Genomic DNA, 26,692 nt, shown 5'->3' with positions numbered 1-26,692 from the left:
TTGAAATTTTGATATTCCTGTTTACTGTTTTACTTGTTTCAGTCATTTGACTGCGGCCATGCTGGGGCACCGCTTTTAGTCGAGCAAATCGACCCCGGGACTTATTCTTTTGTAAGCCCAGTATTTTTCTATCGGTCTCTTTTTGCCGAACCGCTAAGTAACGGGGACGTAAAAACACCAGCATCGGTTGTCAAGCAATGCTAGGGGGACAAACACACACACACAAACACACTCACATACACACATATATATATATACATATATACGGCAGGCTTCTTTCAGTTTCCGTCTACCAAATCCACTCACAAGGCATTGGTCGGCCCGGGGATATAGCAGAAGACACTTGCCCAAGATGCCACGCAGTGGGACTGAACCCGGAACCATGTGGTTGGTAAACAAGCTACTTACCACACAGCCACTCCTGTGCCTATTATTATTTATAAACCGGATTTAAAAAGTTTTCTTTAAAGACTATACAGACAAAACTTTATTATAATTTTGTTTTGAAGAAACTTTCATAATATCTTTGGTATTTTGGACACGAAGAAGCTAAATTTTAATATAGATATTAAAACGGATATAGAACAGAGCAAGTTCTTGTTAATTTACAGACGAATTGATATAATTCTTAAGGGGATAATGAAAATAGATGTAAAATTAGAAATATGGAAAAATGTATTCTATCAAATTCTCAAATGTTAAGTTCCTGCCAATCTGTATATTTTGTTTAGTCACAAAAAGTACTTCGTAATTGGGAAACAGTGTGACTGGGCTGAGCATGGAACATTTATGTGATAGCTAAACATGTTGGAAACGATAACCAAATGTCCTCAAACAACGTATTGCTGTTTAAATAAATTATTATTATTATCATGATTAAAGTGATCCCAAATATAGTGTGTCTGTTGTGGGGTACGATTTAAATAAATGTTTCTTGATTAAAGATATCCCCGCTATATACAGCAGTAGTTATACAAAACAACGGCTTATGATTTAAGCGCAAAGCCAACAGTTTTAAGGCTGGGATATAGTCGTGAAGGTAAAAGCTAATGCTTTAGACAGTGCTTCATAGATGCAAAATCCCCAATAAATTTACTCTCCGTGATTTTCTTAAATATATCAGCTATAGCAACACAGATATAAGGGAAAGATTCAAGCGGGGAGTGTCAGCATTATCAATTGAACTGCTTTAAAAGAAGGACGCATTTCATAATAAAGTACTAAATATACTACTTGAAAGGAAGGTGAGATGATTACAACGGAAATACTTTTATCTGTAGATCTTGTTGAACATCAAGGCCAAGCTATGCACGAAAATGACCATCACAGGCATATTTATAAAGGAAGCAATACTATAGGCGCAGGAGTAGCTGTGTGGTAAGTGGCAAGTAGCTTGCTTACCAACCAAATGGTTCCAGGTTCAGTCCCACCGTGTGACACCTTGGGCAAGTGTCTTCTACTATAGCCTCGGGCCGACCAAAGCCTTGAGTGGATTTGGTAGATGGAATCTGAAAACAAGACCGTCGTGTATATATGTATATATATATATATATATATATATATATATATATATTATATATATATATATATGTGTGTGTGTGTGTGTGTGTGTGTGGTGTGTGTGTGTGTGTATGTGTGTGTATTTGTCATCCCCTGGATCGCTTGACAACCGATACTGGTGTGTTTACGTCTCCGTAACTTAGCGGCTCGGCAAAAGAGGTCGATAGAATAAGTTCTAAGCTTACAAAGAATAAGTCCTGAGGTCGATTTGTTCGACTAAGGGCGGTGCTTCAGCATGGCCGCAGTCAAATGACTGAAACAAGTAAAAGAGTAAAGAGCAAAGAGTAAATAGGAGATAGGTTTTAGAGAAATTTCGTACAGCTCTACCACCGAACATAGTATCATATTTTGGATAGAATACATTTAAAAAGGTATGTGGGCGAAGTGATATTTGGGGAAGATATTTTTGGACTGAACTGTACTATGGGGTTGTAGGGCCAAATTACTGCACAAATTTTCAAAGGAACATTTTCGTTTGATGGAAAACTAGATTCATTACAAGAGATTTCTAACAGATCTTAAAAAGAAGTCAAGTTCTACTTTCACGAAAAAAACAAACAAGAAAAAAACAGTGGTTCAGAAAGGGATCTGCTAGCTAGCTTGTTTTAAAACAAATTGCTAAGGAAATGAAAGCATATAATATTAGAGAAATGTTGGTGAAAGCTCATTGCAAAGAAATAGTGCAAATTATTTTAGGGAATAAGGCAGCCAATGAACTTAAAAATATGCTACATTGAAATAATACAGGATGAGAGAATATCTATGAGTGATGGTAAGAATGTTTACGTTCTTCAAATTGGTGACACAAAACTTAAAACGATCTTACTTATTGAAATAATACAAAATGCGATATATCCCATAGGAAACCAGTAGCGATAGGTTTGTATCGCTAGTTTGGGGCTATCATTATTAGTAAGATTTATTCTGTTGCATGGTAATGATTACGTATTGAGATAAAGGGTTTATAAACTATAGGAATATTAATAGGGGTTGTTGTATTTTTATCTTTAAATCCTGGATTAAAATGCAAGTTGCGTTTACTCTTACTCTTTATTCATTTACTTGTTTCAGTCATTTGACTGCGGTCATGCTGGAGCACCGCCTTTAGTCGAGCAAATCGACCCCGGGACTTATTCTTTGTAAGCCCAGTACTTATTCTATCGGTCTCTTTTTGCCGAACCGCTAAGTGACGGGGACGTAAACACACCAGCATCGGTTGTCAAGCAATGCTAGGGGGACAAACACAGACACACAAACACACACACACACCACACACACACACACACACACACACACACACACACACACATATATATATATATATATATATATATACATACCTATATACGACAGGCTTCTTTTAGTTTCCGTCTACCAAATCCACTCACAAGGCATTGGTCGGCCCGGAGCTATAGCAGAAGACACTTGCCCAAGATGCCACGCAGTGGGACTGAACCCGGAACCATGTGGTTGGTAAACAAGCTACTTACCACACAGCCACTCCTGCGCCTGATATATAATTCTTTTTAGATTCATGAAGTTAAAATATTTAAAGCTTGATTATAGGGGGATAAGAGAGTTTTCAAGTTATATAGGAAGGGAGATGTGCTTAGCATACACATACAAATAAACGATTAGTACCGTATCTGGAAGAACATTTCAATTTAGAGAATTTAATGCCATAAAAACTAAAACATAACGCAATTACGTATATTATATTATGTGTTCAAAAAACCGTTAATCCTAATAACAAATAATAATAACAGTTAAAATTGTGTACCAATGTTCTTCAACATTACGAAAATATTACTGTGAAAACTAATAAGGGTCGAAAATTTAGAGGGCCTTTAACTGCACTTTCCAGTATGTAAGGTCGCCTGTTAAGGTCTTCTTTCGTGTTTAAAAACGTATACTAATTTATATGAAAAATATGTTGTATATTGACTTTATTACGCATGCTGGCCACCTAAATTTTCTACCCTTATTATTTTTCATATATACATATACATACATACATACATACATACATACATATATATTATATATATATATATATATATATATATATATATAATATATATATATATATATATATATATCACGTGATCACGTGACCGACCAGACCATCAGATGTTGTTACACATCGCTGGTCACAATGCGTTCGCATTGTTTTAGCCTATATATATATATATATATATATATGTATGTATATGTATACATATATACATATAATTGTATATATATACATACACACACACACATATATATATGTTCCTTTCTGTCGAAGAGCGTGGGTTCGAAACGTAAAAGACTTTCTTACTTTCTCACTTAAACTAATACATCTGTTTGTTGTTTACACACCCGTCTTCGTCTTTTTTTTTGTAAATTCTCACTATATATATCTATATAAATGTACATCCATCCATACATATATATATATATATATATATATATATATATATATATATATATATATATATATATATATATAATAACTCTACTTAGAAGTAACTGTTGTTACTATCTTAACAGGGTTGTTCTATACAGAACACTGTTAACACTCCTTTTAGCCCCATGAGGACACGTACAACGGACACATATAGTGTGTCATTAATCAGCTGGAGGAGATGTCCTCCTGGAGTTAAAAAGAATAGTAAACGCGCTCTGTATGCAACAACCCCGTCAGGTGGTAACAACCGTTACTACTTGCATCTCGATTAGAGATTTTAGAGCTATTTGGTTGTTCTGAAAATAATGGCGGATTTCAGAAAAATAATTTTATTCCTGGAAAAATTAAAAATAGAAATAATGTTTTGATTAGTCAAAGTACGAGCCGTGAACATCTATGCATCTTTGCCATCGATCAACGAAAGTATTTATGCCTCGCTGATAAAAATTTATTGGCTTTAATGCTAATAAATCTTTGAAAACTGATTCCACCTCTGTTTTTGACCTGAAAGTTTTATCACTTAAAAACTTGTTTAAATACTTTAAAAATGGTATCCAGTGGGTGAAAGATCAGGAGAATGTGGAGGATGTGGTAAAAGCCCGTACCCTAAGGCTGTGAGTTTCTGCAGCGTCATTCATGCAACATGTGACTTTGCATTATCACGGAGCAGAATTGGGCCACGCCGATTCACCAATGCAGGTCTCATTTTATGCAAGTGAACATGCATTTCAGCGAGTTGATTGCTGTAAACCTCTGCTGTAATGGTGTAATTGGCTTCCAGAAAGCTGTAATGGACAACACCAATTGCAGGCCACCAGACTGTCACCATAATCTTTTGCTTATGTAACTTTGGCTTTGGGAAATGCTTGGGAAAAATCATTGACCTGAACGTTTATAGTTATCATAAAGGATCCACTGTTCCTCACAAATGATTATTCGATCAAGAAAGGGGAATGGATCATTGATGTTTCGCAGAAAGAGCATCGAGCACACTTCAAGACCCCAAACTTTTTGATTTTCCTTAGGCACATGCAGTACTCATTTATCGAGCTTTTTCACCTTACCAATCTTCTGCAGATTGCGTGAGACCGTTGCAATACCGACACCAAGTGCCTGAGACAATTCTCTGACATTTTGACGTAGGTTTTTGCTCAACAATTGCATTCAATTGTTGATTGTCCTCTACGTTCTTCATCTTCAAGGCTCTCATCACCACTACGGGACTTCTGAAACCACCTGCGTACGGTGCGATATCTTGTGGATCCCTGTCCCCATGATCTGTTGATATTGGCAGCAGTTTGGGAGGCATTGTGCCCAAGCTTGAATTCATGTAAGAAAAGTAAGCGAAGCTCCTTTTTTGTTATGTTCATAATTAAGGCTCTCTATGCGTTAAGAATGTTTTCTGTCTGAAATAAGTAGAAAATTATTAAAGTACATACATCGAAACTCACGTAAATTATAATTAAAATACTATGATAAAACACAACACTTAGAGTGGCCATTATTTTCGGAACAACCTAATAACTACTTTGCTTGTGTAAGATCAGCAGTTTTGTGTCACTTATTTATTTACACATTGCAAACTAGGACTAACGACTAGCAGACAGTTATAACCATTACCAACAAAGATAGTCTGTCATTAACCAGCGGGAGGAGATGTCCTCCTGGGGTTAAAAAGAGTAGTAATAATGTTCTATTTGGGACAACCACGTTGAAGTAGTAACAACAGTTATTTATATATATATATATTCTTACATTTTTTTTTATTACTTGTGTCAGTCATTTGACTGCGATTATGCTGGGGCACCACCTTTAAGGGTTCAAGTCGAACAAGTAGAAACCAGGACTTATTTTGTAAGCCAAGTATTTATGCTATCGCTCCCTTTTTGGCGAACCGCTAAGTTAAGGGGACGTAAACACACCAACACCGGTTGTCAAGCTGTGACAGAGAACAAACACAAACAGAAACACACACGCAGACACAGACACAGACACACACGCACACACACGTGGAGGTGCCCAAAATTAATCGGGAACGTTTTCTGTTGCACAAGCCCGTTGTAGTTCAGGCTTCCGCCACCAGACGTCACTTGATGCAACACTCAGGCATAGGTCTCCCGACCGGGTGTCTTCGGGTTGTGTCGTTCTGCCCCGTGTTGCGTCTCTGTTTTGCAGTGCTTCTCCCCTGTCCGTCCATTTTTGCAATGGCTAAAATGAAGGAACAGCATACTTCCGCGAAATTCTGTTTTCTGCTGAGGAAAACTGTTTATCCATTTTGATACAAGGATGTACAGATAGACATATTTTACGTTCATGCTTAGTTAATTGCATCACTTGAATCATCGTGTTGAACTAGTGAGTGTAGCTAATACATACACACATACACATATACACATACATACATATACACACACATATATATACATACATATATATATATATATATATATATATATATATATATAAAAATTTTTTTGCCTCCTATATTGATTAATTATGAATTTTCTGGTTGGTTCCGTAATGGAATCGGCGGCTTATATTTATTTGCTGCCGATAAATTTGGCGCGAGTGCGACGATTTGAAAATTTTAGGTCAGATATTGGCGAGGCATGGACGAGAATGCCTCGTGAAAAATATCTGTTCCGATTTGGCTATTCCTTACTGATGAATCTAAGGGCCTATGGTAGATTGGCTTGATTTAATTTAATCAGTTAATTTACCATTAAACAGTAGAAGAAACGGTGCATCGTCTAAGGAATTTCAGGGTAAATGTTTTTTAATTTTCTCCTGATTTACGGAATTAATGTTATTTTGCGGTTGAAGCTTTTTGGCTGTTATTTCTAGTGGGTGAATGGCCTATTATGGCCGTTCCTTGATTGTGATATTGAACTTAAAAATGGTTTATGACTATTTAATTTTTTCCCACTAGGCCGCTGGGGGCAAAAGAATTCTACAAAATTTTTTTGCCTCCCTATATTGATTAAATATATATATATATATATATATATATATATATATATATATATATATATATATATATATATATATATATATATATATATAACGGGAAGCTTTATGAAAATAGACAAAAGACGAAGGCAGGTGGAAAACAAACAAACAATTGTATTAGTATGGCGCTCAGGAAATATAAATAAAACAAGTCTTTAACGTTTCGAGCCTACGCTCTTCAACAGAAAGATACACAGAGAGAAAAAAAAAACACAGAAAGAATATATATATTATCGACTTCGAAAGCATGAGAGATAAAGTCGACTTTGGCGGAATTTGAAATCAGAACGTAATGATGGACGAAATGCTGCTAAGTATTTAATGGTTGTGCAAGCTCGTCACCTTACGATGGCTTAAATTTTGCCAAATATTTCTCAGATGATTTTTTTCTAAAATATATTGGCTATTTCACAATTGGACGTGACTTATTTTTATTCTGACACACACCGCACTCGATATTTCATATTATATGATATATTGTAATTTAAGCAACGATGATATTTTCATATGTGCTTTCTCTCACAATATTTATTGAAAAATACCTTTCTCTTGTCAATTGATTATCTTGAAAATTCTAATATCTCCAGCGATGCACGTCCTCACATTAAGTATGGTTCAGTTGCTCTCTTATATGTGTAGTTTCTATGTAATGTAATTGTAATTAAGAGCCCATTGTCTTTGCATCTCCCATTCCATACCCACTTCGTGTATCGCCAATATTTGATTGGATTATTCAAATGTATTATAGTGAATGTGAATCTGGATAAATAGATCCATTTTCTCTTATTTCCTTGGCAACAAATATAAGAATTACAGTATGCGAAAAAGACAGAAAAATGGAGTAGAAAAATGAAAGTAGAAAAATGAAAGTAGAAAGGAATCAAAAGATAACGAATGCATAAATGCATGTATCAATGAATGAACCGAAAACAAACGACAATTCAACCAAAAGACATTACAAATGTTAACAAATGGGCGGCAAAAATATTAGTAGTTTCAATTAACGAGATGCAAACCTATCATTTGTATAATAACCGTATAATTAATTATTGCAATTAAATGTGCAAAGCATCTTGAACATAAAGATAACATTCCATTAAGTAAATATTTTTCGTTCTGTATTTTAGAGAAATAAAGATTGGCTCGATGGGAAACGATTATTTCATTCAGGCCTTAAAGTGTGCCCAAATAATGCCAAGGTAAGTTTTCTTTCTAAATTCATGATATATTCTTTAATTATTTCATTTTACTTGCCTACCCTTTAATTAAATATACTATTAAACATTGTTAATTGCTTTCGTTATGGATACAAGTAATTTCATTTGAATATATTGTAACGATTAAAAATACAAGTTATATAATAGCAGAAAGATTAAAAATATTTTTGAATGAAATTCATCGCTGAAAGAGATGTAATTCAGAATCTACTTATTAATTTGAGAAACACATAATACAAATGGATTAAAACAAGAATACTCTCATAGATCAACCTTCTTATTTCTTATGTGGCTTGTTACAAAATGCAAGAAACAGAACCTATGACCAATTCTGCCAGTCTGATTTGTCCTACATACATAGATTACATGAATACAAACTTTTCATTAAAGAAGTCAAAGTTGTTTTCATTCGACAAATATTTCATGGTACTGACGCATATGGATAATGCAATAGAATCAAAATCACCATTACCCAGATGTTTCACACGTACTCTGTTTAAAGACTATGCCGATCTTCAAATTATTTTACTGGGTAAATATATTTTCACAAACTGAAGTGTATAAATATTGAGTTACCTACATGCCATCTCTATATTTTTAGTTATTATAAATGGAATGATGCACGATGTGTGATATTAATGATTGGCCATTGGGCAATATTCGTGTAAAAAACAAACATAGTGACAATGACTTAAACTAAGGAATATAGTATTGTCAATTAAATGGACCTTAGTAGTTACTCTAATTGGATGGATAGATGGCTGGCCAAGTTAACCTTGACAGCATTTCAACTCAGAGCTTAAAATGTAAATACCACAAAGCATTTTGTCCGATGCTATAATTCTGGCAATCCTAAAAATATATTTTCTTACAAAGGCGCCATATCATGCATTATATGAGAGAGGTAAAATATATTGAATCTTTCAAAATATATTATTGGCAACTATATTATATGCTGAACTCAGAGAAATAGAATGCAAAAATGATCTAGTTGGAATCTGTACTGAGAACATAAAAGAACTTATTTCACTTCTGCTTGGCATTTTCTTTGCAGTGTTCTACCGACTCTGTTGTCTACTCTCTTCATGAAAGAAATATCAATGCTTTACGTTAAACATTCAGACAAGATGTATCAAAATTTGTCATAAGATACATCTTGTTTGTGTGTTTTACGTGTGACTGTTTTGTGAAGGCGGCTCTCCTTGATAAGGAAGTAACCCACTCCAGTTTAGAGAACTGATGCAGTATATACAAAGTTTTCTGTACTAGAATATCTTGTGTCCACACTTGCATGAACCGCCATTACTTTAATGATGTGGTTAACATCAACAGCTACGAAAATTCGTATCTAATAATTGTCCTTCATTAAAATTGAGATCACTGCGAAATATTTGATGGTTCATAATATCCTTTGAGATCAAGAAGCGAGAAAAACAGCTAAATTGTTACACGTGACAGAATTAGTCATTTGCAGACATACCATACATTCTCTACATGTGAACATAGAAGCGCTGAAGATATATCACCATTTTTTTACGATATAACGAGACGATATAAACTCTCTGTTATTTTTGTATTGAATATAAGCTGTAAATGTAACCTCACAAAAAGATCTTAGCAACAATCTCCATACGTTCAATTGAGAACAGCACGACCGTCTCTGATGTTATAAATATTTTAAAGAGAATAATCCAATGAATAGCTATTCTATTATTTTAGCATTTAATTCGTTATAATTTCATTTACAACCACCCAATGCCTACAAGCTATGGTCTTAAATTGCAAGAGATAACAATATAAACCATAACATCTTTGGGCAAGTCTGAAGATCTATGCACAAGAGATTTACAATGCCAAGAAGCAATTGGAGTTAATAATGTTTTCTGCTAACAAAAGAATGGAATTTAGTTTACACACTGGCATTTGATTGCTGAACGTAGAAAATCAATTCTCCAGGATCTGTGCACCAATGGTTCTTCTCTCTGTCCTCTTCTACGCAAAGAATGCTAGAAATACTTAGGCATACGAAAGCGTTGTGAATTAAGATAAAGTGGCCCAAGAATGTTGCATCGGACTTGAAAAAACATTGCAGTCCAAGCTTTCCTTTTTTAAGACAATATCCCGCAATGTATCTGAACTACCAGTGATGATACCAACATTTGGGATCCTTAACTGTCCATTCCACAGACAAGACAACCCACAAGATCCGGAACTTAACTGAAACTTTCCCAGGAACAACTATATCGATAAGCTGTATCTAAGGAATGACGAAAGAAGAGAAGGCTTGAGATTAGTGCAGATAGCCTTTCAACATTGTAAACTATCCCTCAGACATCACCTGCTAAACAACAGCAGCAAAGTAGATATATAAGCATACTGCTTAAAATTTAAGTGAGTAACATTCTACATTTCGGTACTGAGATCCTTCTGAAGTACTCTCTGAAAGAACTCTCATATAACCCCAAATAGTTGGGCTAACTTCAAATAAGACCTGGATCTGTAAAGCTCAACGTACCAAAAAAGAAAAGAAAAAGTAAAAAAAGGATAAAAAGTTAACTTTGCATGGGTATGTTTCCCGACAGAACACATTCAAGAACAGGAAAATGATGCAAAATAGCAATAAAAAAAGAGCCCCAAGATGCAACCAATTATATTAAGTCACATTTTTATGCAAGACAATGCACCTGTGATCATCAGTAGCCTGAAATTGCCATTAAGTTACTGTCTCTCAATGAATCGTGACGAGATCACTGGAACTGCCAGGGATATAAGAATCAGCATCCTCCTGCTATTGAATACACACATAAACGTCATCACGAGGAATATTCTTTTATTCTTATATTCTTTTATTCTTTTACCTGTTTCAGTGATTTCACTGCGACCATGCTGGAGCACTGCCTTTTAGTCGAAGAAATCGACCCCATGACTTATTCATTATAAGCCTGGTACTTATCCTATCAATCACTTTTGCCAAACCGCTAGGTTACGGGGACAAGCACAGACACAAAGACTGACACATAAGTATATCCATATATATATATATATATATATATATATATAATATATATATAATATCAATTATACTAAAGGGTAAACTTCATTACCAAGGGGTCAGCGCGGAAATAAAAACCATATAGGTGAATTTTACACAATATTATAATGATTATATATATGATTATAACAAGAAATTGGTTATAAGACTCTCCACGCGCTAGAAATAAACACCAAAATACGCTAATACCACCTTAAAAACTCCCAAAAATAAAGCACGAGCTGTAGTCGGGCAAAAGAAAGATAATGAATTAAACTTTTGGTTAAACGCGTACAAGATCCCGTTTCAACTTAAGGTAAAAAAATATGCCTACTGCTATCGTCAGCAACGTTAGTCCGTAGCATAAATTCCCGAGTATCTACACATACGTATACGAGCAGTGACGTAAATATATGCAGTAAACTAGAATTCCCATCATTCTTTTCAGCCACGTGTAATAATATCAAAATAACCTATTTCTTTACTACACAAGGGGCTAAACACATAGAGGGCAAACAAGGACAGACATAGGTATTAAGTCGATTGTATCGATCCCAGTGCGTAACTGGTACTTATTTAATCGACCCCGAAAGTATGAAAGGCAAAGTCGACCTCGGCGGAATTTGAACTCAGAACATAGTGGCTGACGAAATACCTATTTCTTTACTACCCACAAGGGGCTAAACACAGAGAGGACAAACAAGGACAGACAGACGGATTAAATTCAGAACGTAGCAGCAGACGAAATACCTATTTCTTTATTACCCACAAGGGGCTAAACATAGAAGGGACGAACAAGGACAGACATAGGTATTAAGTCGATTACATCGACCCCAGTGCGTAACTGGTACTTAATTTATCGACCCCGAAAGTATGAAAGGCAAAGTCGACCTCGGCGGAATTTGAACTCAGAACATAGTGGCTGACGAAATACCTATTTCTTTACTACCCACAAGGGGCTAAACACAGAGAGGACAAACAAGGACAGACAGACGGATTAAATTCAGAACGTAGCAGCAGACGAAATACCTATTTCTTTATTACCCACAAGGGGCTAAACATAGAAGGGACGAACAAGGACAGACATAGGTATTAAGTCGATTACATCGACCCCAGTGCGTAACTGGTACTTAATTTATCGACCCCGAAAGTATGAAAGGCAAAGTCGACCTCGGCGGAATTTGAACTCAGAACATAGTGGCTGACGAAATACCTATTTCTTTACTACCCACAAGGGGCTAAACACAGAGAGGACAAACAAGGACAGACAGACGGATTAAATTCAGAACGTAGCAGCAGACGAAATACCTATTTCTTTATTACCCACAGGGGCTAAACATAGAAGGGACGAACAAGGACAGACATAGGTATTAAGTCGATTACATCGACCCCAGTGCGTAACTGGTACTTAATTTATCGACCCCGAAAGTATGAAAGGCAAAGTCGACCTCGGCGGAATTTGAACTCAGAACATAGTGGCTGACGAAATACCTATTTCTTTACTACCCACAAGGGGCTAAACACAGAGAGGACAAACAAGGACAGACAGACGGATTAAATCAGAACGTAGCAGCAGACGAAATACCTATTTCTTTATTACCCACAAGGGGCTAAACATAGAAGGGACGAACAAGGACAGACATAGGTATTAAGTCGATTACATCGACCCCAGTGCGTAACTGGTACTTAATTTATCGACCCCGAAAGTATGAAAGGTAAAGTCGACCTCGGCGGAATTTGAACTCAGAACATAGTGGCTGACGAAATACCTATTCTTTACTACCCACAAGGGGCTAAACACAGAGAGGACAACAAGGACAGACAGACGATTAAATTCAGAACGTAGCAGCAACGAAATACCTATTTCTTTATTACCCACAAGGGGCTAAACATAGAAGGGACGAACAAGGACAGACATAGGTATTAAGTCGATTACATCGACCCCAGTGCGTAACTGGTACTTATTTATCGACCCCGAAAGTATGAAAGGTAAAGTCGACCTCGGCGGAATTTGAACTCAGAACATAGTGGCTGACGAAATACCTATTTCTTTACTACCCACAAGGGGCTAAACACAGAGAGGACAAACAAGGACAGACAGACGGATTAAATTCAGAACGTAGCAGCAGACGAAATACCTATTTCTTTATTACCCACAAGGGGCTAAACATAGAAGGGACGAACAAGGACAGACATAGGTATTAAGTCGATTACATCGACCCCAGTGCGTAACTGGTACTTAATTTATCGACCCCGAAAGTATGAAAGGCAAAGTCGACCTCGGCGGAATTTGAACTCAGAACATAGTGGCTGACGAAATACCTATTTCTTTACTACCCACAAGGGGCTAACACAGAGAGGACAAACAAGGACAGACAGACGGATTAAATTCAGAACGTAGCAGCAGACGAAATACCTATTTCTTTATTACCCACAAGGGGCTAAACATAGAAGGGACGAACAAGGACAGACATAGGTATTAAGTCGATTACATCGACCCCAGTGCGTAACTGGTACTTATTTATCGACCCCGAAAGTATGAAAGGCAAAGTCGACCTCGGCGGAATTTGAACTCAGAACATAGTGGCTGACGAAATACCTATTTCTTTACTACCCACAAGGGGCTAAACACAGAGAGGACAAACAAGGACAGACAGACGGATTAAATTCAGAACGTAGCAGCAGACGAAATACCTATTTCTTTATTACCCACAAGGGGCTAAACATAGAAGGGACGAACAAGGACAGACATAGGTATTAAGTCGATTACATCGACCCCAGTGCGTAACTGGTACTTAATTTATCGACCCCGAAAGTATGAAAGGTAAAGTCGACCTCGGCGAATTTGAACTCAGAACATAGTGGCTGACGAAATACCTATTTCTTTACTACCCACAAGGGGCTAAACACAGAGAGGACAAACAAGGACAGACAGACGGATTAAATTCAGAACGTAGCAGCAGACGAAATACCTATTTCTTTATTACCCACAAGGGGCTAAACATAGAAGGGACGAACAAGGACAGACATAGGTATTAAGTCGATTACATCGACCCCAGTGCGTAACTGGTACTTAATTTATCGACCCCGAAAGTATGAAAGGCAAAGTCGACCTCGGCGGAATTTGAACTCAGAACATAGTGGCTGACGAAATACCGCTAAGCATTTCGCCCGGCGTGCTAACGTTTCTGCCAGCTCGCGGCCATGAAGGGTAAATATCGTTAATGATTTTACCAAGTAGTCAGCGCGGAAATAAAAACCTTACAGGTAAATTTTACAAATATTATAGTAACGTTGCTGAAGCAGTAGGGTTTTTTTTTACCTTAAGCTTGTACACGTTTAGTCAAATGTTTATTTCCTTATCATTCTTTTGCTTGGCTACAGCCCCTATTTTAAATTTTTGAGTTTTTAATGCGGTATTAGCGTCTTTTGGCGTCTATTTCTAGCGCGTGGAGAGGCTTATAGACAATCCCTTGTTATAATTATGCATATAATTATTATAATACACAAACACACACACACACACACTCATATATATGTATATACGACGGGCTTCTTTTCAGTTTCCGTCTACCATATCTACTCACATATTGCATAACATTTCCTATCAAAACTTCTACCAAATGCAAATATACAAGGGCTGAAATAATTGTTTACGAAAGATGGGAAATCGTAGGACATAGAAGTCAGATGCCTCTCTGATGTGAATATCCTTTCGAAAATCAAAGAGAAGAAACGTAATGAACATTTGCTTCGAAAACTTTAGCTTTGCTCCAAAGATTATAAATTAACATTAATATTTCTTTAAAAAATTGTTGCATTTAGATCATCCCAAACCATTCCTTATTCTCTCTTCTCTTTTTAGCTCCATCTCGTCATATGTATGCAGGTATGTGTGTGTGTGTGTGTGTGTGTACACATATTCTTACTGATAGGCATGTTCACTCTTTCTCTACATATTATACTCATCATTACCTACATCATGGAATTAATCTTCTTCTGATTGCTGGAGGAGTCCTTGGATTTCATCTTCCACATATTTGCTTTCTCATTGTATTTGCTTTCCCAAATCAATTACACTTTATGTTTGAAGCTGTGATGAAATTGTAAGATGGTACTCAGGCACAAAACTATGAGTCCACCACATCTTATAGTTGAAAAAGCGGTAAGCTAATGAAGTTCATAAGATAATCTTTTATTCTTTTGTCATTTCTTTTCTTGTACACACACACACATATATATATATATATATATACATATATATATATATATGTGTATATATATATATTTATATACATATATATATATATATATATATATATATTATATATATATATTATATATATATGCCTGTATTGAAATAGGCTTCCTTCTGATTCGTTGTAGCTTACTTTAATATTGCTGTTGGATACCTTCATCATAAAGAATATAAATCTGCGAAGAATTACTTTTCTGAGACTGTAAGGTAAGAAACCAAACTACTCATGTGTAAACGTTTATGCGCCTCAAGCTCCGGTCATTCAGATAAAACTCAAAATTTTATAAATTAACAACACATGCATTAATATGGTATTTAAAGCCTGACCATTTTGGATGCTGTTGTTCCGTGCCAATTAGTAAACAAAACGTTTGCTGACATTCCCCTTTCAAGCACGGATTCATTGTATTCCAGCTATTTAAGTTTGGAAGCTAATTTTCCTCGAATACATTATGATTCTCTGTTAATGGATGTCTAATGAATATATTGGTTTATCGTTTCGAAAGTTTACACATTCCTGTATTAGACAAATTTAGTTCACTCAACATTATCTTAGAAGAAGTTTACAGAATGAAAATTTGCATTAACCACTTAAATTTGAAACTCAATTTTTAACTTTGGTTCCTTCCATTGTCTTGAACAAACATACAAGGCAGTGATGAAAACCAATAAGATAATTAAATATTTTCAGAAAATAGAATGTATTTGTCGAAAACTCTGAATAAAACATGAATTTTTATTTAGTAAGTTACTGACATTTATTATAATAAAAAACACATTTATTTCAGAGATATTTGTTTAAATTGTTACCTAATAACGAATTAAGAAATACAAATTTTGTCTAGGATCTTTGATTTTCAAATAGAATATTTACATTGAATTTAAATTACTTGTATTTGCACAACTGAAGAAGAAACTAGACAAATATCTCCAGAGATATTTTCCTTTACATTCAGAAGAATTATGATTATGTCATTATAATACAAAATACCAAGTCTTCTCATTTTTGTTGTTGTTTGTTTGTTACATTTTATTCGAAAATATATCTTGTTTAGGCTTGATATAGTATCTGTTATAATATTTATTCTAACGTGGAATTTGTGTTATCGTTATATAAAAAATGTTATTTTATAACTTATTCTATTACTCATGAAAACTCTCAAAATCGCAGTATATCATAGTTCGTACGGGTATAAATAATCTGCTTCACATCTTTTACAGTACTGTTGCTACTCAAAAATTATCCAAGATTGCATGAAAAATTCAGCATTCCGGATGATTATCAAAGACTCACCAACATACACCAATATTTACCCACTGCCGTGCTCTTTCCTTCATCTAGTTACACCGATATTACTATGGTTTTTGTTTCCCAGAGTTAACTATTTACTATCGCTTCCATCCGAGCCATAATCAAGTCCTACTTTTCCCCACTACATTACCACAAATGTAACTCTGTAGTTGCCCCTTTCTATCCACGCTTTCCCACAAATATCAACTTGCAGCTTTTCAAATCGAACATTAACTGTCTTAACCTGATCAGTCGCTCTTAGCCTTTGTAGATTGCACTCACAATCTTTTCTACCCGATTGAAACAATAACATGTTAAGAAAGAAGGCTGAATAGAAGGTGCTATATACTTCCCCTATTTATAGGAAGAAATGTTGCATTTTACCTATTTATCAGAAATATTTTTTTAACTATAGTTTCTACAGTGATTATGAGAGAAGATTTGAATTATAGTAGTAGCAAAGAGGATTTGATTATTTCCTTCAAACACAAAGAAAAATAGTACCCTTGTATTTTCAGTCTCTTAAGAACATATCCTCAAATAACAGGGATAATTTTAAAATTAACAAAAACAAAAACGAAAATAAATCCTAAAAAGTATTGAATAACTATTTTAATGTTAATGTTGCTATAAAGCACAACAGGTCCATGAAATTACGTGTGAGATTCCACATTCTATAGTTACGAGTGAAATCTTCCTCCTATCACATCTGATCCTCTTCTAAAGGAACGATAACTTCAGTATTTTACTTTCATATATACTGTACCTTAAAAGAAGGATGGTCACGCCCGTAACAATTTTTGGTTACAGATGGACATCATAGTTGGGAAATCTTGAACACTAACAAATGCAGCAACAGCTGTACCAGCAGTGATAATAATAGCATCAGTCTCAAATTTTAGCACAAGGCCAGCAATTTCGGGAGAGATAGTAAGTTGATTACATCGACCCCAGTACTCAACTAATATTTTATTGACCGGGAAAGGATGAAAGGTAATGTCGACCTCAGCGGAATTTGAACTCAAAATGTAAAGACGGACAAAATGCTGCCAAGCATTTTGCCCGTCATGCTAAGGATTCTGCCAGCTCTTCACCTTAGTGGTAGTGGTAATATTAAAAAAAGGGTGTTACGCTGACATGTATTTATAAATGTAATGCCAAAAAAATGCGTTTTCTTGAACTGTAAGAGAAAGCAAAATTAGAATGTAAAAGCGTATCCCAAAAATAATACATGAACGAAAAGTAAATAAGGCATATCTCTAAATAATATGGTGTAGTGTTTTTCCGAGCAATATCATTTCAATGCACTTATCAAGAAATAAAGTCGTCAAAGTTTTCAGGCTACATATACTGTGAGACGTGGCTTATTTAAAATAGTTAGCATTATGTTTTATTCTCAGAAGCGATTGTAGAAGAAATGATGTGGGAATAGGAATGCAGTGTCAATATCTAAAGAAATGTATACCTGAGGTGTTCCGTAAAACATTTTCCTAGGAGCTGGTCATCATAGCATCTAGAAATGGGAGGGCTGGCTTCAGAACAAACTTGTTTCACGGCAGGTTAATAAGAACAGAATATTAGATACTCTCCATATACAACACCCATGAATGAAAAAATTGAGCTACGTGGCCGAGTCAGAACGTTTATATATTGCATGAGTGTAAATGAAGTATTTTGAAGACTGAAAAACGAATATCAGAGGCAAAAAAAAAAAACGTTGCATCAAGACAGCAGTGAAAAACAAGTTTCCTGAAACGCAACAAACTCAAATGGACAAAAATTAATAAAAAATAAATAAATAAAACCAAATAACCCCCTATGGTTTCCTCTGTGCGAGAAATCCTGGAATATTATTATTATTATTATTATTTTATTATTATTATTATTATATTATTATTATTATTATTATTATTATTATTATTATTATTATTATTGTTATTATTATATTATTATTATTATTGTTATTATTATTATTATTATATTATTATTATTATTATTATTATTATTATTATTATTATTATTATTATTATTATTATTATTGTTAATAATAATAATAATAATAATAATAATAATAATAAGATAATAATAATAATAAGAAGAAGAACAATAATAATAATAATAATGATAATAATAATAATAATAAAGATAATAATAATAATAATAATAATAATAATAATAATTAATAATAATAATAATAATAATAATAAAGGGACTTCGAGTAGGCTTGCAAACACAAGTGACAAAAACATGGGAAGAGTGGAAACCGGTTAAGTATTCTTAGAATATTTCGATTTACTTGAGAGGTATCCATTTGTCTTCGATACCAATTAAATATTGGGCTGGACGATAACGATTAGTCCTTGGAACCTAGAGAATTGCGAACCTTGTGCCAAAATCAGAAACCAGTGGTGAACTGGCAAGATTGATGGAGCCTCGGAAAAATGCTTTGGGGCCCGAAAAAATAAATACCAACCAAATATTGAAGTCAATAGTGCAGAGAAATCCTATCTCCTTATGATTGCTGATCTGCATAAGCCCTCATTCTCTCCTCCGCCTCTTCATCATCATCATCATCTTCGTCGTCGTTATTGTGGCTGTTATTATTGTTGTTGCTGTTATTAGTGTCGTTATTATTATTATTGCCTTTGCACAGCTTCTAACGCTAGAGATGTATTGCCTTTTTCGATGTTTTTCAGGCACAGCACTGTCCTAGCCAATGTCAACCACTCTGGTGTTACTTTGTCGGCATTTAAGAAGGTGTTGAGTTGCGCAGCTATTCGTGCATGACATTCACCAAATCTTTTGATCCAGTAGACTTGAACTCCATCTGGTCCCGGGGCCTTCCAGTTGCTCATTTTTTTTTTTTGCTGATTCCTTTCACTTCCCTAACTGAAATGACTAGCTCTGCCTGTTCTGGACAGACTACTGCTTGTTTCAGTTCTTGCAACCTTTCAGCATCCTTCTTGTGCTCCTTGTCTTTGCTCCAGATCTCACTCCAAAACCTTTGACTTTCAATGTTATCTGGTGTCAACTTTTCATCTGTACATCCTCCATTTATTTCTTTATAGAATCTCTTCTGATCTACTCCGAATAACCTATTCTGGTGGTAACCTATCATTCTTTGGTCGTATCTTACCATCTTTACTTTCTTTGCAACGAGACGCAGTTTCAGTTCCTCCACTACTACTTTCAGGCCCTCTCTTTCAGTATTATAGTTCCTTTTCAGCGCCCTGTATTTTTGTTCGCTTTTAAGCTCCCCTTTCTCTTTTCGGTCTAACAGAGATTTCCTTCGAGAGTATGTCTAACCCTGCCTGGATTCTTCTTTTCCACCATTATGTTTCTTTTTCATCAAGATCCACGTTTTCTGCTACAACAATACTTGCTGCCTTGATCAAATTATTTGTTTCTATGATGTTGTTTGTTCTGATGTATTTCAGAATTTCATTGACATTTTTCTTGGTTCAATTTCCATCAATCAACCTTTTTAAGGTTGCAAATAATGTCGCTATCGTTCTCCTGTTCTTTTACATTTATTCTGTCGTAGATTGCCTTTTGTTCACCTGTAATGTCGCTATTAGTTGTATCGTCTTCCAAGTAAAGAAATAGGTATTTAGCCCGTCACTATATTCTGAGCACAAATTCCGACGAGGTCGACTTTGCCTTTCACCCTTTCGGGGTCAATAAATTAAGTAAAAGCGAAACACCGTAGTCGATGTAATCGACTCTCCCCCTTCCCCCAAATTTCATGTCTTGTGCCTATAGTAGAACGCTTGACAAATTGCTCAGCGGTATTTCTTCCGTCTTTACGTTCAAATTCCACCGAAGTTGAATTTGCCTTTCATCATTTCTAGGTCGATAAAATAAGTAACATTCTCTCCTGATGACCCCAAACACTTGCTGGCTTCCGGTACGCGAAGTTTTCGACTGGTAGCACTTGCATGTGCAAGTTGTTTGCAAAACATGTCGACTTGACTCTAACGAAATTGCTAGCCTTGTACCAAAATTTGAAATCATTATTATTAGTGTCTTTTATTTTTATCATAGCTATTATTATAGACTTTGGTGCCGTACTAATCATTATTCACAAGCCTAAAAATGCATCGAAACTTTAAATCATTCAGAGTCTCCACTTGTATATTTTAATTTGCCAATAAAATATAATGCGAAATAATGCTATTCGTTACTTCCTGGATAACCGTGATAGAAATTTCATGTGAATTTAAAATTTATTGTAGGAAATATCCTGAATTTGTGTCTGCTTACACTGGTTTGGGACAGTGTTATATGAACCTGGAGAATTATACAAAAGCAGAGTATTATTATCAAATAGCTACGAATATCAGGTAACCAATTTCCATAACCTTTGAAAATAAATGGATTAGATAACATCATAATATATATGGTGTCTAAATTCACAAACACACAGTAACAAAGACTGCATAGCGTATTAAGTCTCGCGATGACATGCAGTATTTATACATTGGTAATATAATGTAACAGATGTTAATGGACTGGACATAAAGTATTTTGAGAATATATATATTAAACGGAAAGAAATGTAATCAAATGCATACATATATACATACAAACAAACAAGCATACATACAAACAAACATACATACAAAGAAACAAACATACATACATACATACATACAAACAAACAAACAAACATACAAGCATACATACATACATACATACATACACACATACATGCTTCTCTCTTTACACATATACATATATTGCATATGTAATATATATATATGTGTTTATAACATATATTTCTTTCTTTATATTTATATATGCATATATATGTATGTATGTATAACCATACATCATATATATACATATATATATTCATATATATTTATGTATGTATAATGATATATGTATATATAATGATATATATATATATAAATGTAAACTACATAAATATTCGTTTCTATTTGATCATTCCGCCACTACATGCACTGTATGCAAAATAGTCTATCCGTTACAGTTAAAGTTAAGTATATTATATTAACAGATTGCAATAAATTCACTTTGTCGTCAAAGAACAAATGATGGCTAACCGTACCACTTTTTCTATAAATGATAGAATATCAAGGTGCATTAAAATATGTTTAAATGTTCACGTAGAAAGTGCGAGTTGCGAGAAGCTTGGACACCTAGGTTGATAGAAGTAGTGGGGAGGTCAGAAGCTGAGACGTGGTCCCAGATGGTGAGAGAAACGCGCTGCTGGTTGGAGGGATTGGATCGGAGTGCAAGTGGCGATAGGACATGGCGTTACGAAACAGACGCATCGCTGCCACATAAATATATACATAAATATATCTGTATTCATATATTTACAGTTACACACACACACACACAAACATATATACATATATATATACATATACATATTTACATTCACACACACACACACATATATATATATATATATATATATATATATATATATATATATATATATATATTCATATCTATATATATATATATATATTCATATCTATCTATATATATATATATATATATACATATATATAAGGCGAGCTGGCAGAAATGTTAGTGCGCCGGGCGAAATGCTTAGCGGCATTTCGTCTGCCGCTACGTTCTGAGTTCAAATTCCGACGAGGTCGACTTTGCCTTTCATCCTTTCGGGGTCGATAAATAAAGTACCAGTTACGCACTGGGGTCGATGTAATCGACTTAATACCTACGTCTGTCCTTGTTTGTCCCCTCTGTGTTTAGCCCCTTGTGGGTCGTAAAGAAATATATATGTATATATATATATATATATAAATATACACATATAACGAATATGTATATATATACACATATATATTCACACAGAAGCATGTCGATACATATAAACCTATACATACGTACGTACATACATACATGTACATATAAATTTAAACATCTTATGACTATTCAGATGACGATGTGATATATCTTGACTACGCAAATGCTATTGATAAGGTGCATCCCGGCATGATATGTCACAAGCTGCGATACCTTGGCTTAGCTCATAAGATAGAAGAGTGATTCCTAATAGAAAGATGTCAGATAGTTGCACCCAATCGTGTCCTCTCGGGGCTACACACGAATATATATCTACTGCCCCCATAAGCACACATACATCACGCAGTTTCTCCATCCAAAACATCCAACCATTGCTACTAACCTGCGCATCCATTCTCATACATATACACTAACATAGGCGCAGGAGTGGCTGTGTGGTAAGTAGCTTGCTAACCAACCACATGGTTCCGAGTTCAGTCCCACTGCCTGGCATCTTGGGCAAGTGTCTTCTGCTATAGCCCCGGGCCGACCAATGCCTTGTGAGTGGATTTGGTAGCCGGAAACTGAAAGAAGCCTGTCGTATATATGTATATATATATATATGTGTGTGTGTTTGTGTGTCTGTGTTTGTCCCCCTAGCATTGCTTGACAACCGATGCTGGTGTTTTTACGTCCCCGTCACTTAGCGGTTCAGCAAAAGAGACCGATAGAATAAGTACTGGGCTAACAAAGAATAAGTCCCGGGGTCGATTTGCTCGACTAAAGGCGGTGCTCCACCATGGCCGCAGTCAAATGACTGAAACAAGTAAAAGAGTAAAAGAGAAAGAGAGTATAAACACCCACCCACCTATATATTATCATGCTATGAAGCACTTCGGAGTTCTTCATGGGAGCATCGGAGGCTCCGGTGACGCTATAAGGTGTTACACAGGAACTTAACTATGCCGATGCATCTTAAAGCAGAAACAGTTGTCAGCTAATGAAGTTCATCAGATAATCGTTTATTCCTTTATCACCTCACTTTTTTATAAATTAATATACGCAAACACACACATTTTAAAATTCTTTTATTCATTTAATTTTTTCAGTCATTTGACTGCGGGTATGCTGGAGCACCACAACAAATCGAACCGAGGACCTATTCTTTGTAAACCCAGTACTTATTCTATAGTTCTCTTTTGCCGCTAAGTTACTGAGACGTAAACACACCATCGGTTGTCAAGCAATGGTGGGGGGACAAACACAGCCACAACAAACACATATATACAAATATACATACATATATACATATATAGGACAGGCTTCTTTCAGTTTCCATCTATCAAATCCACTCACAAGGCTTTGGTCGGCCCGAGACTATAATAGAAGACACTTGTCCAAGGTGCCACGCAGTGGGACTGAACCAGGAATCATTTGGTTGGTAAGCTAATCCTGCGCCTATGTATATAAACTCTTTTGTCTCAATAAAAAGAAGCAAAAATTATTTCTTGTCGTATATGTATGTCTGTATGTGTGTATGTATGTATGTATGTATGTATTTATATATGTATGTATATATATATACATATATAATGGGTTTGGAAACAGTATTGTTAATATATTCCCCAGAATAATCACATAAGCAACATTTGGTGTTGCATCCTACTCTTTTTTTCATTATATTATATATAGTTTAGCGCTACCTCCTTCTGTAGGAATGAAAAAACATACTCTTCAAATTATGAATTGCTGTAACAGTTACTCTCTGAGAGAGGTTACTCTAAATTGATGTTAAGGAAAATTGTGCATGCCCTGTTTAACAGATTTATATGGAAATCTATCTATTCCAATATATATATATATATCTGTAAAAAAAATTTGTGACAATTATTCAATAGCCAAGATAAAACTCTGAGTTTCGGATGCCGAGGTGGAAATCCACAACACCATCTCTTCGGTTATCTGGCTATGTGAAGAACGCCAACATCTCCCCAGCGTGAGCGACCTGCATTAGATTAACATGTTAATTTCGTATAAGAAATTTCCCTCTTTGATACTTGCATTACTGGGGTAGTATAAGTTAGCAAACATTTGGAATAGATAGATTTCCATATAAATCTGTTAAACAAGGCATGCACAATTTTCCTTAACATCAACTTAGAGTAACCTCTCTCAGAGAGTAACTGTTACAGCAATTCATAATTTGAAGAGTATGTTTTTTCATTCCTACAGAAGGAGGTAGCGCTAAACTATATATAATATAATGAAAAAAAGAGTAGGATGCAACACCAAATGTTGCTTATGTGATTATTCTGGGGAATATATTAACAATACTGTTTCCAAACCCAACGATTTGCTTACGTTAGTACTTCCAACATCACATAATGTTTTAAACATACAATGTAATTCTTAAAACTGATTGATGAAGGATAGACATAAGTAGGCCACTGTTTTGTGATGTTTTAAAGAGAAGGCATAATAAAATATTTATAATCAGAGACGTTCGCTGCAGATTGTTTTGAATATTTTTTTCTCAAAGTCTGTACAAAACAAATGCAATTCTCATCAACTTGTAAAACTATTATCGATGAATACTTTCATTGTTAGAAACCAGTTACTTCTTATTTAAGAAAATTGCAGATAATTAAAAAGAAGTATATTTAAATATGGACCCATATATATATATAATATATATATATATATATATATATATATATATATATATATATATATATATATATATATATATATATAAATATTTATATTTCTAAATCTCTCTAAAGGAGACTATATATATATATATATATATATATATATATAGATCGAAACAGTTTGATTCAAATCCGTTGGTACTCTTGAGTTTCAAGCGTGATGCTAGTCGTCAGCCATTTCGAATTTGAATAACAGAAGGTGATTAGTATTACGGTAAGGTCGGCTGCAATTAGCGGAGAAGGTCACGCAGTGTCGCGCTTTGATGTTGGTATATGGGTAACAGTTATTTGGAAAATACTGATGGCGAGTAGGAAATTGGCCACGTGGAGGACAGGAAATAGACTAGAAGTCGGTGAGGTTGTTTTGGGGTGGTGAAGTAGGTAGGGGCGGCAGGTGCAAGTTTATAGTTTATAGTGGGTTTGCAGACGTGCTCATATAGTCTCACGTGTATGTGTATATTGATGCGTGTGCCTATTTACCTGGACGCGCATGTGCAAGTCTGCACACACACATACGCTTGGACGAACTCACACACGCGCACGCACACAGACATACATACATACGCACACATGCACAGACATACACGCATAAGTATTATAGGCTCTTCAACCCCCTTAATGTCAAGGCGAGTTACTCCTGCTTGGACAACATCGCATCTAGCATTACACGTATCAACAGACGTGAAAATGCACCCCCACGACCCTAATCTGTATCTACCAAAGCCCCACCATGTGCGCTCTAGAAAGATCTGGTCTCTCATGGGTCGTAGCAAACAGACATCCTTACAACATCCAATGACATTACTAGACACTATACGAGTATGACAGCTAATGACCAAGGGAAGATACTCCCAGCATATGTACTCGTTCAGATTCATGGGGAGAGAGGACTATATTTCCTTGTTTCGTTTTCTCTGGAGACTCCGTGATCTCGGAGATGAAATATCCAGCATCAAGTAGACTCTCGTCGACAGAGCGCCACTATATACACCAGGCACCCCCAACTGCCAGCTCTGCCTCCGCGAAAAACTGCATATCCTCCAACAATCCGCAGCATCCATCAACAAGAAATGCGATTTATCGTATTGCTGTCACCAGAGATATGCCCTTGTGGCAAATTTCAGGCCTCTGACTGGCGATAGCACCAGCTACTATTTTGCATCGCCTGCACGAAGGTCACCGCTACCTACGTACCCACCCATGGGCAGGATCGCCATTTACCAATCCCCAACGTTTACCAACAGCCAACGCATACCAACCCCCGCCACATACCAATCCCCAATGCTTGTTTTGCGCGTGTATACTTGCACAGGCCCGCGTACGAATGCGCATGTGCACGCGGAGGTGTGTATGCGCATACATTGGTATACATACTTACATGC

The 26,692-nt window shown here is 35.5% G+C and overlaps 1 protein-coding gene and 1 long non-coding RNA gene across 10 annotated transcripts in view; both read left to right on the top strand.

Moving 5' to 3' along the window:
* LOC115209866 (protein O-mannosyl-transferase TMTC4-like) overlaps positions 1-26,692 on the top strand; it is a 382,774-nt gene that overhangs the window by 271,773 nt on the left and 84,309 nt on the right. For 7 of the 8 annotated variants that reach the window (XM_029778443.2, XM_036501543.1, XM_036501547.1 and 4 more), the window contains 3 exons: positions 8,146-8,217; positions 15,653-15,731; positions 21,051-21,158. In XM_029778443.2, the coding sequence (XP_029634303.1) occupies positions 8,146-8,217; positions 15,653-15,730 (150 nt within the window). In that variant the 3' untranslated portion in view covers position 15,731; positions 21,051-21,158. Of the gene's footprint in view, positions 1-8,145; positions 8,218-15,652; positions 15,732-21,050; positions 21,159-26,692 lie in introns of those variants that run through there. The other variant, XM_036501548.1, reaches the window with a different exon arrangement.
* Positions 1,590-2,546, top strand: LOC118762641. 2 transcript variants are annotated; one of them, XR_004998404.1, is made up of 2 exons: positions 1,590-1,600; positions 2,440-2,546. It is a non-coding gene; the product is annotated as an uncharacterized LOC118762641 (long non-coding RNA). The 2 variants fall into 2 exon arrangements; XR_004998403.1 differs by lacking the exon at positions 1,590-1,600 and adding an exon at positions 1,616-1,639.

This window comes from Octopus sinensis, linkage group LG3, assembly GCF_006345805.1.
Source record: "Octopus sinensis linkage group LG3, ASM634580v1, whole genome shotgun sequence".
Taxonomy (NCBI): Eukaryota; Metazoa; Mollusca; class Cephalopoda; order Octopoda; family Octopodidae; genus Octopus; species Octopus sinensis.
This window is presented reverse-complemented; position numbering and strand designations above follow the sequence as displayed.